We start from the raw sequence: 12,536 nt of genomic DNA, 5'->3' as shown, positions 1-12,536 counted from the left end.
CAATGCCCCTCGTATCTTTGCTTGGGTCTTCCAATCTGCACAGTCTGTGGTAACTTAAAAATGTAGCAACAGCTTCTTCCACCTACCAACCTGTGCCTAGGAACCCAAGACTACAAACACTTCCTCGGGTCTTATTCTAATATAGAGAGCTCTGTATTTAGGAGACTGAGCCCAATTTGGCTGTGGCAAACTCCAGGACCTTGCTAAGGACTACTACACACAGTCATTCCAGGTACAATTTTAGTTGTTGTAAAGGAGATAAGGAAAACAGAATAGAAAAAAAGCAGACTGGCCCTGAATGGATCATAATTTATTTTAAAATAGGACTGACTTTGTTTTTAATAAGGACCGTTGCTTAAGATTGCAGAAGTGTGAATGCTGTCTTCATCTGTGCTCCAGGACTTGTCCTATGAAAAACCTGGTAGGTCCTCACCAGTGGTTATTACGCTGCCTCAGTTTCTAGCCTTGGCAAATTATGAGTGGTAAGACTTGAAACTTTGTGCATTATTTCATTTATTAGAATATTTTTTCTTCTTCCCTGACACTTTATTTCTCATGTTCAGTATTAATGGTGTAGTAGCATTTCTCGATAGCACCGTAATTTACTAATCCATAAACTGCAGGGATGTGTTTTATATTTCGGGAATTGTGACCGCCCTCTCATTGCCTTCCCAGAGAAACCTGAGACGGTTGTTCCCCCCACATTGCTAAGTGAAGTAAAAAGCAGAGCTTTCTCCACCACGTTGCAGAAAATACCTGTCTTCCCTATTAAGTGACTGATCCTGAAGTTGCTTATGCCTTTCATCCATCTGCTGTCAATTTAACTGGCTCGGCTAGCTAGTGGTTCCTTCTTATGACCCTGCAAGGATTTACAAAACCTGGTTTCTATAAAAATTAAGGGGCGATCCCCATGTTTACCCTCTTGCTCAACTAACCATGTTTTGTTACTACCAGCTAGTGCTAGGGTATATCCACGTCTCCCCCAACCCCTGGCTCAAGCCAGCATCTGGGAAAATCCGATGACATGGCCAAGATTTCCAGCTGCTGAAGTTACCTCAGTAGATCAGTTGCGGTTGCATACGTGCCCGGACTGCTGTATTTCTGGAAGCCCAGAGCAGAAGTACAGTGCTGAGCACTGCAGCCTGTCAGGCTAGGTCTGGCAGAGCCTGGGAGAGCCTTTGCAGCCTATGCACCACATCTGGCCAGCGTGGGTGTCCAAGGCCCACGCTGCTTATTAATCCCCTGATTTGCACCACCTGGGCAGACCAATGCAAGCCTGACACTTCGCAGATGCAGCGGACTTATTATGCATATGTTAATGCTGGGGACACCATGCACTCATCTGGCCAGTAAGTCGCAATCAACCAGCACCTGAAAGGCCAACAGAGCTAGAGAAGAAAAGATTTACAGTATATATGTGTGCCTGCGTACGGCAGAAGGAATTGTCTTTCATGGCTGTCTTGCATCTTTCAGCTAGGACTGACTGCAACACAAGATTGCTTTTACCACTGTGTGAGGTTCCACATGCAGTACACATATGTGTATCAGAAGACATCATCCAAAAATAGGCATTTCTCTAGTAACACTTAGCCTTGGTTTTCCAAATGAAGACATTGACTTGCAGCAAGACAGCCTTTTACAGGATGGAACTGTAAGTATTTATTTACCCATGGTGTAATTTTTATCTTTCATAGGAATGCAGGTATCAGCTGCTTAATTACAGGATTATGTATGTAAACTTGCACTTTATAAAAATTTGGAAGTAAAGCCTTTGCCTAACAACAGTCTTGTTCTTGGTAATCAAGTTCCATCTATAGGAGCCTTTCATGTTAGAGACACAGCCCACTTGTGAGTTATTGTTACAATTCAATAAATACTTTACAAAAATAATGCTAGCTTTTCAAAAAAATTAAGACAATTTTAACTCACCAATAGTTCCTCCCAGACAGCTTCCTTAAAGAATAGCTTCTTCTGTAGGACACTGTGTACTCAGCATATGATAAATGGGGGAAAAGGGCTGGTTGCATGCTTTATCTCAGGGAACTTGGAAATGTGTATTCCACTTTTCCTGTTCTTTCAAAAAAATAAACTTCTTTCTTTTCTTAAAAGAAAGAAACAAGCAGATCTAAACACTCTTCATATTAAAAATTAGGGGGTACCTGATTTTTGGTTTTTGGTTTTTTTTCCTTTGACATGGTTTCCTGCTCTGGCCTTGCTCCTCCAAAGACTTATGGCATACTTAGTTTACAGGTAGCTGCTCTGCAGATCTACCCCCCAGCATACGATGTGAGTCCTGACAGCTGTAGCTCCGTATCTGAGATGTTTCCAGGAGTCGGCTGTTTGTAACTCTTGCAGAACCACTGCATCGAGACTTTTCCTGGTCCACAGGAAAACCACGGCTAGTCTCCCTGCAAGCCTACCCCAGATGGACTGCAGAGACCTGAGCTAGAAGGTAACAGGAAGAATCCCAAGAAAAAAATTGCTAGTAACTGTTGATACTCACTTTTGAGTGTTACCGTTAAAAAAAAATATCTTTTCTTAGACATGACTAGTCATGAAATCAATTATAGAGAGAACTGGTGCTGTAGGTGCATTAATCTTGTAAACCATTCCCATATGGAAGAGTGCATTCTTCAATCCTATTGTTTATAACAACTTTTAAATATGTGCCCTCCTCAGCTGGGACCTTGGGCCTGATGGTGATGGCAGCTGCCCCACCCCCCCCCACCTCACACTTACGTTACAGTTGGGGAATAAAATGAAATGTGTATTATTAAACGATTGAAGTATAAAATCCTACCAGGACAAGTTTTATGTATGTCTGTATGTAGAAATAGGTGTGTGTGAGATAGAGAGATATGTGTTTATAAATTACACACACTATGAAAAATACTTATGTATTATATTACAACTATATACATTCATTAGAAAGGAACTGATCAACCCCTGTCAAGGAGACAATGCAGCAGCCATTACCAGTTCTTTGGCATCCAGGAAACAAATGCTATTTTGTGTCTGAAGAGGAGGAAAATCCTCTCAGTATTCCCTTGCTTCTTGAAATTGCTTGTAGTAGTCTTCGTCTGAAGGGTTTTCTGTACATTTCTGCCCATTGTTTGGAGGCCGTGCTTCATTGTATCGGCTCCAGTCACCTTTGCATATAATCCAAGGCAGAATGTCCACTTTGTAATGGAGTTCTGCTGAGAATTCAATGCTGATCAGGTTTGGTGTACCTGCCCCTTTCCCTCTGGTAATCAGCTGCATATTATCATCATAGCAGCAGTGCTGTGCTGCAAGCGTGGTGCTTTCCAAAGAGAGCATGGAGCGGATGCAGTATCGTGCGGTGGGCTTATAGATCTCCAGTTTCTCCTTTGGACCACTTGCATCTTTCCAGCGGAAGTTTTTCCTCTTAATTCGATCATAGATTTCAGCAGTGCTGTATGCGACTTCTCTGGGGTAGGAGCACGGGCAGCTGGGAAGATCATTGACCACTTTGTGCATGTATTTCTTCAAGAACTCACTTTTGCAGCTCATCCATCTTTCACAGCTATCGGTATCTGTTCAAGGGCAGGAAATGGAAGCTTAAGATACATTATGCAGCATCCCAGTTTGTATGATCAGTGATATCAAATGAGTAAAGCCTAACTGTTCAGCACCAGTGCTTTGCTTAAGAAAGAAAAAGCTTGCCTCCCTACCTGCAATGTGTTAATGTGCTGTCTTGTCAGATAATCACGTGTGACTGGCTTCAGGGCCTCAGGCAGTGCTAGTCTGAATTGTAGTGCAGCACCATGCCAGTAAGAATCATTTGGCATTTTCTTCTACCTGGCAAATTCCAGTTAAGCTGCCAGTATCCCCACGCAGCACAAGAGACACTGTCATGGGTTTACAGGTGACAGAACTGAACGGGGAAATCACAGTGATTTGATGACAGTCTCCAGTTAGTTTGAACCCCTTGTCTGCGCACTCACCTTGTAACAACAGCAGATTCAGATGTTGAAGGATTAAGTTTCTCATGATGCTAGAAATACAAAGATGGCAAGCAAGGCCTGGATTACTTTTCCTGAAGTTCATTATTAAGCCCTAATTCAGTCTTTCTTTCAACTAACAAATACCTTTTTCTGTTTGGTCTCCATCTTCCCAAAGGGGTATTTCAAGCAGCTGTAGTTCAAACAAGGAGACCGACATCTTAGCTGGCAAATGCAGCCAAAAGTGATTCAGATTCTAAAGGGGCATATGTGACATAATATCAGAGTGTCTGTACATTAGGAGGATTTAACAGCACCGGAGTCATGATTTATAGCTAGGATTAAAGAGATTTATAGACTAGTAGCGTATTTAATACTGGCACTTTATTATTTTGCGAGGGTCTTGGGAGAATCCAGTTAAACGTCTCCTTCCTAAAACATTATTTAAGGTGTCTGTATCATGCTACCAGCTTTCAAAAAAACCCCCCCAAAAACCCTGCACATCTTGCCCCACACTTACTTAACAGGACTCTGGAGTAAGGCAAAGACTGGGACCTAAAACTCTCACAGCAAACATTCGCGCAAAATATTTACTTAGTGATGTGTCCTGTTTTTCTATCTCCTTAAAGAGTCCTATCCCGGCTATCATTAACTGTTGTGCTCTACCACCATAGGCGGGGGGTGCTGGATTACTTGATTTATCCAATTAGTTCAGCACCCAGTGTCTAAGATAGGCCACGCTATGGTTTCATTGGAGGATTGAAATCAGAACATTATAGAGGTTGGGCTGAGTTTTAGCTAGGGCAGTCTTGAGTCATGCCCTGTAAAATCTCACTGACTAGCCCCACTGCAGCACACATAGTTGTAAAAGCCATGCATGCTTGTAAAAGTCATTGTCTTTTTATTTTTAACGTTACAGCTGTACCTAAAATGCTTTTACAGTATCTTCCATTTGAGGCTGTTTTAGCAAAATGCTGAACAGCATTTGATTTTTCCCTACTCTGCATTAATGTGGAGCCTTACAGCTCTTTTCTGAGCTAGGACAGAGAATCACCATTTTATAATGAAAGCAGCACAGAAATTTGCTAAGACTTAAGAGGAGAAAGATTCAGTGAGAGAAGCAAGCTAAGGTTCAGATCATAAACTTAAGCAAAATAATAAATGGCCATTATTACTGACATTTTTAATGGTAAACTCAAGATCTTGGACCTGCAGCAAGAGTTCAACCAGGAAAATCTAAGTAAGTCTCTTACCTGTTGCTGAAAGATTGACTAGGCTACTTACCAACTTCAAACAGTTTGGTAGCGTTGAAGTCTTCACTTCCTGCAAGTAAGCTCACTTCTGTGGCAGCTGTCCGGAAGGTATCTTCGATCCCTAAGACAAACACGTGTTAGTGGTGGTGGTGCTTTCCCATTAAAACACTGTGCAATCAACTGCTTCCCTGCCATTCCTTCCTTCCCCAGTTCTGCAAGGTGCTTTTGTTTGGCAGGGAAGCCACCTGAAGTTGCTGCTGGAGGGAATGTTCATTTAAAAGTATAATGACCAAGGAATCTGTGGTGTTAGGAAGATAAAGCAGTAGTTTAGCCCAAAGGTCTAAAGTTTTCAAGTTTTAGAGCTTAAATATAAGCAACAAACTGGTCAGTTATGAACCCAGTGCAGGGACAGCAGTGAGGGAACAGATTTAATTCCTCCTCTTTCGGATGCAAGGCTTGCCAGCATCTCCCAGTAATTCAGGTAGGAGCTTTGCAAAAACTTCACCAACAGCCACTTGGTCAGCTTTATGTGACCAGCATCTTCTCCAGAGCATGTATCACAAGGGACCGACAAGATAAAAACAAACGTCCTAATGGAAACTCTAAAGCCCTGGGTAAAATATCATGTCTAAAGGAGACAGCCTTTGTGCCACTTTCTCAAAAAGAGCAACATGCCTGAAGACAGGTGAATAAGTTCACATCTGCCTATGGAAAACCATTTTTCAGGAATTACGAGGAAGAATGATGCTGTTGCAAGAAGACTGGTGCTTGCTGGTCTCTGCCTGTGCTAGGGAGTTAAAAGGTGTGAGTAGGTGAGAGATAAATAACCTCTCCCATCAATCCCATCCCCCTGCAGCTACGGCAATCAAATAAAAATATCTGGATCTTCCAACAACCTGCAATTTAAGTGTTTGCTATCAGTAGAGAGAAACACAGATTGTCAGAAAATGTATTAATTGATCTTGCCAAAGTAAACATCCTTTCATTGCTGCTTTAGTTTGGCCTACCTACCAGCCTCATGTTTCCCTTATGTTGCTGTGCCATGTGGCCTTAAAACAAACATCTCTTCAAAGAAGCATTTAAACAGGTTTGAGGGTTTTTTCCCTCGCCATTGAATTAAAGACCTTCAAGAAAGAGCAGAAAGCTCTTTAATATGTGATAACTATATGGTTAATAATGAAGTCTGTTCACCATCCATCTTCTTGCCAGTGAACTTTCTCCTGATCTCCTGAACTGGGGCATAATAGTGGCTTGCAAGCTTCAAAACAGCCTCAGGCTGCTTTTCAATAAAATTATCATAGTTTTGCCTTAACTCCAGCAGTAGATGCAGAATAATAGATACCCAAGAACCCATTACGGGGCAGTAATTCACTGCCAGAATTATACACAGCAGAAGCTGAGCTTTGCCCTTGTAATTTTAAAAATGTCAGCACAGCCTCAAAGAGTGAATATGTTTTGCCTGCTGATCGCTGGGGGTCTGTTATATGATATATTCTTTCAAGTTTGCCACTGTTTGATGCTAGCCGGTAATAAATACTGGAGAATGTAACTGGGGGCTACATACTTTCATCTGGAATTAACCCTTTATTATTGACCATCCAGAAACACCTTCCCCCTGAACAGCCTAGCAGCCGTTACCTTGCAATGGATGCGCGCATCTATCTGTGAGTGAGTAATTTCTCTCCACCTCTCTCACTGAGACCCCAAAGCCTTCTCTGCAGTGCTGCTAACATTTCACTTCCCAACAAAAAAACCTGACCCCTAGTTTAAGCGTTTCTGCCTTTCTGAGTCATTAAGTAGACTCAGTGAAATGCGTACCACCATGGCATGTGTTTCTACTTCTCTCCAATCTTGGGAAGTACTGAAATGGCACATATCCCATGCATTGTGGCAACTACTGCATCACTGCATTACAAACTTGGCTAAATCCAAACACACAGCAGCATTTAAAGAACATCACGGGAAAGTTTTCCATAGCAGCTTTAAATTTTTACAATGTAGGTCTGAGTGCTCAGCCCTGCTGTCACCAAAGCAAAAATTGCCTGATAGTAAGGACACCTCTGTTACTGGCATTTAGATGTCAATGCCTGTAGATGAGTCAGAGCTAAGGTAAGGCTTCTTGGCCATATTTTCTGAATACATTCAAGCCAAAACTAGACACTCCCTCATCCCACTCTGCACAATTGCTGCAGAACCAGACTTGTTGGTTTATAATTCTCCAATTATCAAGCAGGGTGTAAACGAAACAGAGACGACATTTCCACCTTAACATTGACTTTCTAGGACAAGAAATATCCAATGAACCCAAAATCTCTGGAGTGAAATGCAAAGTAGGTATTTAAAGTATTTTTTTAATATTAGTACACATGGAGTCCTAAAGCAACTCTGTATACGTTAAGCACAAAACTTAAAAGCCATATAACTGGTATGGAGCCATTTGTTCACAGCACAGGCATGCCCATTCACTGCACAGCAAAATAGGAGCTCGCTGAGGTAAAAGTCAACACAGCTGTTTTGAAATTCTAAAATGAATACAGATTTGTTTCAAGAGAGTAGATTGCATCCTTTGGAATACAAAATGTACTGTCCACAAAAACGCCTGCTGTAACCTAAAAAACGCCCGTATTTGCCTTTTGAGTCCCTGGGAACAGTAGACTGCATCTATCAGCGTATTATTACGAGCAAAGAACCTGCTGTTTCATAAATGGCCTTGCAAACCAGCGTGCGCCTGCCCACCGGAGCCCTTCCCCAGTGAGGGGACAAACGGGCCCTGGGCTCTGTGCACAGGAGGGCTCTGCCCCCCATATCCCCCCCCCCCTGCCTGCAGTTCCCAGGAACATGCTCACACCTGGGCAGTTGGGCCTGTCGCAGGTCCGTGACTCGGTGGCAGTGCAGGCGTACCCACAGGACCTCGTCCGCTTCTGATTGCCACTCCCGCAGGTGACGCTACAAAGGGACCACGGGCTCCAATCTCCCTCACCGTCAATATAATCTGTGAAAGAACAAAGATGAGGAAGGAAATGAAGAAACAAAACTCCTACTACCCAAAACTACCGTGTAGTGTTTTTTATTAAGAAGGCAAAACAAGAATGGAATCCAGATGTCTCTACCTGAAGCTTGGGCTAAGTGCCAGGCATAAGCCTGCTGTTTAAATGGTATTCACACTTGATGCTCCTCAGGGAAACGCATGCAACATAATTTGAAAAAATATTTCCTTTCTCTTTTGACCTTTTGGCAGCTGAGAATCCTCAGCTGCAAAGCTGGGTCATGAACTAACAGTACACGTCTATCCACATAATTTCCCTGTATATAGGAATATGTTTTCTGACCACAGACTAATCAGGCACAGGATAAATTAAGTTTTCTTTTTCATCTTTTCAAAAGACACAGCAATTGCACAACAATACTCAACTAATTTTTAGGGCACAATGAATGTTGCACTATGGGAGGCTGAGGGTCATGCATGAAAATTGCGATTTTGTTTTTCGGTCCCTTGAACAGGAAACAGATATTACAGGAATACTGCCATGGATATAGGGAACCACATATGCATCTTGCACCCAGAACAACATGCAATTTGTAGCGTTTCATGTGAATTATTAAATAACATCAAACCTGACGGTTTACTAGCAGGAACTTCCTGAAAACAAAACACAACTTTATTCTCTTCTGGGACAAAGCCAAGGGCAAATGATGCCAAGTCTGCACCACCATGGCTCGGTACCACTCTAAGTATCTAATCCCTTTTAGAGCCAGTCTCCTTTGTTTGCTGTGTGAACATGGTGGCACATGCCACCTTCTGAAGGCCACCAAATGTCGTGCATGAACCAAACCCGTTTGCTCACCTTCCCAGCCGAGAGTTGGCTCTCGCTAGGGAACATCTGGCTTAATGGATTTCTCTGCAACCTACAGGAGATACTTAACTGACCCTGAGGTCACAGCTTGCAGCCTTTGCTCATTTGGGTTAAACCAGCACTGGCAGCAAAGCAAAATAGGGTTTAGCAACTCTGAGCCAGGCCTACTCTATAGCTATAGGCTGAATATGTATGTAATTGCAAGACACAGGGACAGATCCCTGCCTGCACTGGCCTCTGTGCTACATGCGATTCCCACTCCCCCGCCCACTGCCATGCTGTCTGTGGGCTTCCTGAGCTGGTTACTAGAACACGTAACTTGATTTGTACCATATGTAATGACTGACGACAACTCTGTGGGGTGCTATTAAACATTTATTGCCAGGAGTTATGGGAAGGTTATATATCTCACTCGTAGCAAGCTGCCTAGATGCGAGTTCCTCGTGGCAGGGACCTTATATGCTTTTCCTCCTTTTCATACACCGCTGCCAATGAGGAAGCCACCACACCCGAGTCAGGTGCCCATGGTGTGATGTGGGGGGCACATGGCTACCGCCTGTGTGCAAAGACCCACGATTCCAGGATTTGCCAACAGGTGGGCACTGCAGCAGTCTGAAGAGGCATAAGATGCCTTAAGAAAATGTGCTCTGCCCTTTCTGCCTGGCCCCGCTCTCCTTCCCGGCCCTTTTCCAACTCTGAATTTTTTTTCTCCACGTGGCTGGCAAGGAAGAGGGAGGGTGAGCAAGTGCAACGCTGTCAAAGGGCCCAGACTGGAAGGCCCAGGAAGGGCAGGCAAAGCCATGCGGTGCCTTTTGGCAGGGGCAGGAGGAGGGAGATAAGAGCCATGAGACATGAGACCAGGTCAGCGGGTGGAACTAGCACAAGAGCCCCATACAGGCAGGATCTGCAGCTACATCCCCCTGGCCAGGGGCACGGCATCCCAGGTTAGTCGTAAGGCCAGGAGCCTTTCCCAATCAGCAGGGTGCTCTGCTGCACAGCGGAGAGCTCTAGCATAATTTTCAGGCCTACCTACCTAGTGTTTATACCGCACTATGAAGCGCACAGTATCTACTATTAAATACACCATGCGTGTATTTTCAGCTGGAGCTTAACCTGTTCTTCCTATTTTTGCATTTGTAATTCTTCTTTTCTTTTTTTTTCTACCATGATTATTTGTGAACACGATTTTATTTTACCTAAATGAATAGCTACCTAATACGTGAATTCTTGGCAATAGTGCGTGTCCACAAATAAAGGCAGGTGCAAAAAGAAGGGATAGACTTCAATCTTCTGGCCACAAAATTTAATACATATGTATGTATTTAAATATTTAAATTCCACGAAAAGTCTCCCTCAATTGTTAAGGCTTTAGGACTCAAAGTTAACCAAAACGGGGAAAATAAGACTGAATCAGCGCATGACAGGCACTCTGCAGTATCTAGGGAATGCAATGGAAGTGCCAGGGTAAAAGCAGTGTGGCTTTGAGACCCTGCTGTAACCAAAAAATCTTCTGTATTTACACACAACTTAAATCCGAGAGGCTCTGAGCTATACCCATGAGCACATACTAGTTCACCTCCCTTGAGTCATGCCCATGTGGATAGTCACAGCCCGCTGGGGCAGTGAATAACTAGCTCCTCTGTTTCTGGTTTCTGCAACTGTTTCATACAAGCTGAAAACAATTGTTTTCGCCGTGACACATCTGGAAGAGAATTACACACGCAAATACACAATGTTCCTGCTGCACATGCCACTCCCCACACATGCACCAACATAATTGATCATATTTGTGTATCCACCAAATACTACCACGTTTTAGATCTTGCTTATTTATCCAATAATCATATTTTGGTTCCCAAACCACTGCACGTTTCTAAATTTGTACTTATCCTTACTCTAAAAATAAATATGAAACCTTGTTTCCTTTGTTTTTAAAAAAAGTACACTTAGGGCTAAAAAAAGGTCCTCTTATGGGCTAACTGGTATGATTTTCAAGATTATAGACTTACTAGTGGAATGCAGCTACCACAGTACAGCTTGTGCATCTGCACAGATTTGTATTTAAAAGCTGATGAACAAAAGCCACATGTTGAAAAATTCTATTTTGTTTGGCCTACTTTCAGCGATGCCTCACCATTCTCATTTCCCCCAAACTCATTTTTACAATCCCAAGATGCCCGTAAGAGGCCTGGAACGCAAGCTTACCATACTCTGGCTGCTCCTTGGATTCAAATCTCCGGTGACTGGGTGCATGGCTATCCCACCCACCGAGAGGGTTGAGGAAGTTGCTGTCCTCAGTGGTGCTGTCATACTTGTAGTCCTGGTCACCGCTGCTCATGCGAGTCAAGGTGGAGGACCTCTGCCACCAGTTTCTCCAGTCTGGTGACGGGACTGGCCAGCTAGGCTTGCCGCTCTCCTTCTGCAGATCCTTGTCTGTCTCGGTGTCGGGGCCATCCACCACTTCAATGGTAACCTATGGGAGGCAGAACAGAGCGGGCTGGCTGTCAGTGCCTCCTCCTCGTCCGTGGGAAACTTCCTACGCAGCGAAGACAAATGACTGGTGTTCCCTTGCGGAGGGGCTGTGTAATACTGTAGGGTTCGCATGGTGCAAGCCACATGCAGGTTACTGAGCCCAGAGATACGCAGCAGCTGAGTGATTCCTTCTGCTACCTTTGCTGAATCAGACCTTGGAACAAAGGCTAGGAAAAATCCCCCACAAAATAACAACCCATGCTGTGCCTAAAAGCTTTGCAGCAGAATTTTCTGCCTTGTGGGGAAAGATGTTTAAACCTGAACATACATGACCAGGAAAAAGAAAGCCAGATCTGTTACTCTAATTACACTGAGGCTGAATTTGAGGCAAGCATGGAGCACACCAACGCGCAGAGCCCGTTGCAAGGACTTGGACTGACTTGAGCCAGGGCCAAGTGAGTCTGTGAGTGGGAAGATGGAAGATGCAGAGGCCAGGGTCTCTGCCAGGTCTGCACCTGCCTTGCCCTCTGGCAACAGCTCAGCCCAGCCCCCGGCACAGCCCTCCCTGCAGCACCAGCACCTCCATCACACAGCGGCGTGGGCTGTCACCGCTATGTGAAACCGCACTCTGCTGTGGTGAGAGCCAGCAGTTCTTTCAACTGTTGCCGAGTAAGTCACTTGCTGCTAAGCCCTCTGAAGTAAGTCCTCTTTCTGTGCTGGAGGGTGGAATGATACACAACCCGTTCACGGTTTCTGCAGAAGCCCAGAGCCAAGATTCAAAGTTCGCTGCGGACATCATGAATGTAAATACAATTCTGCATAGGAACAGCCCTTGATTACTCCTTTTCTATGCTGAACAATGTGTAATTATGAAAACTTTGGACAAATACTGTGCGTGCATGTTGGAGGCTATTTAGAAATAGGAACTGGACATCAGAAACCCTGGCGCTATGAGTCATGCAAGCACAGCGTGGCCACAGGTAAAACATAAAATG

The 12,536-nt window shown here is 44.0% G+C and overlaps 1 protein-coding gene across 1 annotated transcript in view; it reads right to left on the bottom strand.

The window, feature by feature from the left end:
• Positions 1-314: 314 nt before the first annotated feature.
• Positions 315-12,536, bottom strand: part of ISM1 (isthmin 1) — a 41,323-nt gene continuing 29,101 nt past the window's right edge. The window contains exons 3-6 of the mRNA XM_037405874.1: positions 11,275-11,542; positions 8,064-8,207; positions 5,247-5,336; positions 315-3,554 (exon numbers count right to left, since the gene is read on the bottom strand). Of these exons, the coding sequence (XP_037261771.1) occupies positions 3,037-3,554; positions 5,247-5,336; positions 8,064-8,207; positions 11,275-11,542 (1,020 nt within the window). The 3' untranslated portion in view covers positions 315-3,036. The remainder of the gene's footprint in view (positions 3,555-5,246; positions 5,337-8,063; positions 8,208-11,274; positions 11,543-12,536) is intronic.

The sequence above is a fragment of the Falco rusticolus genome, chromosome 12 (genome assembly GCF_015220075.1).
Source record: "Falco rusticolus isolate bFalRus1 chromosome 12, bFalRus1.pri, whole genome shotgun sequence".
Lineage (NCBI taxonomy): Eukaryota > Metazoa > Chordata > Aves > Falconiformes > Falconidae > Falco > Falco rusticolus.
Note: the sequence above shows the minus strand (reverse complement) of the source record. Positions and strands in the feature narration are given on the sequence as shown.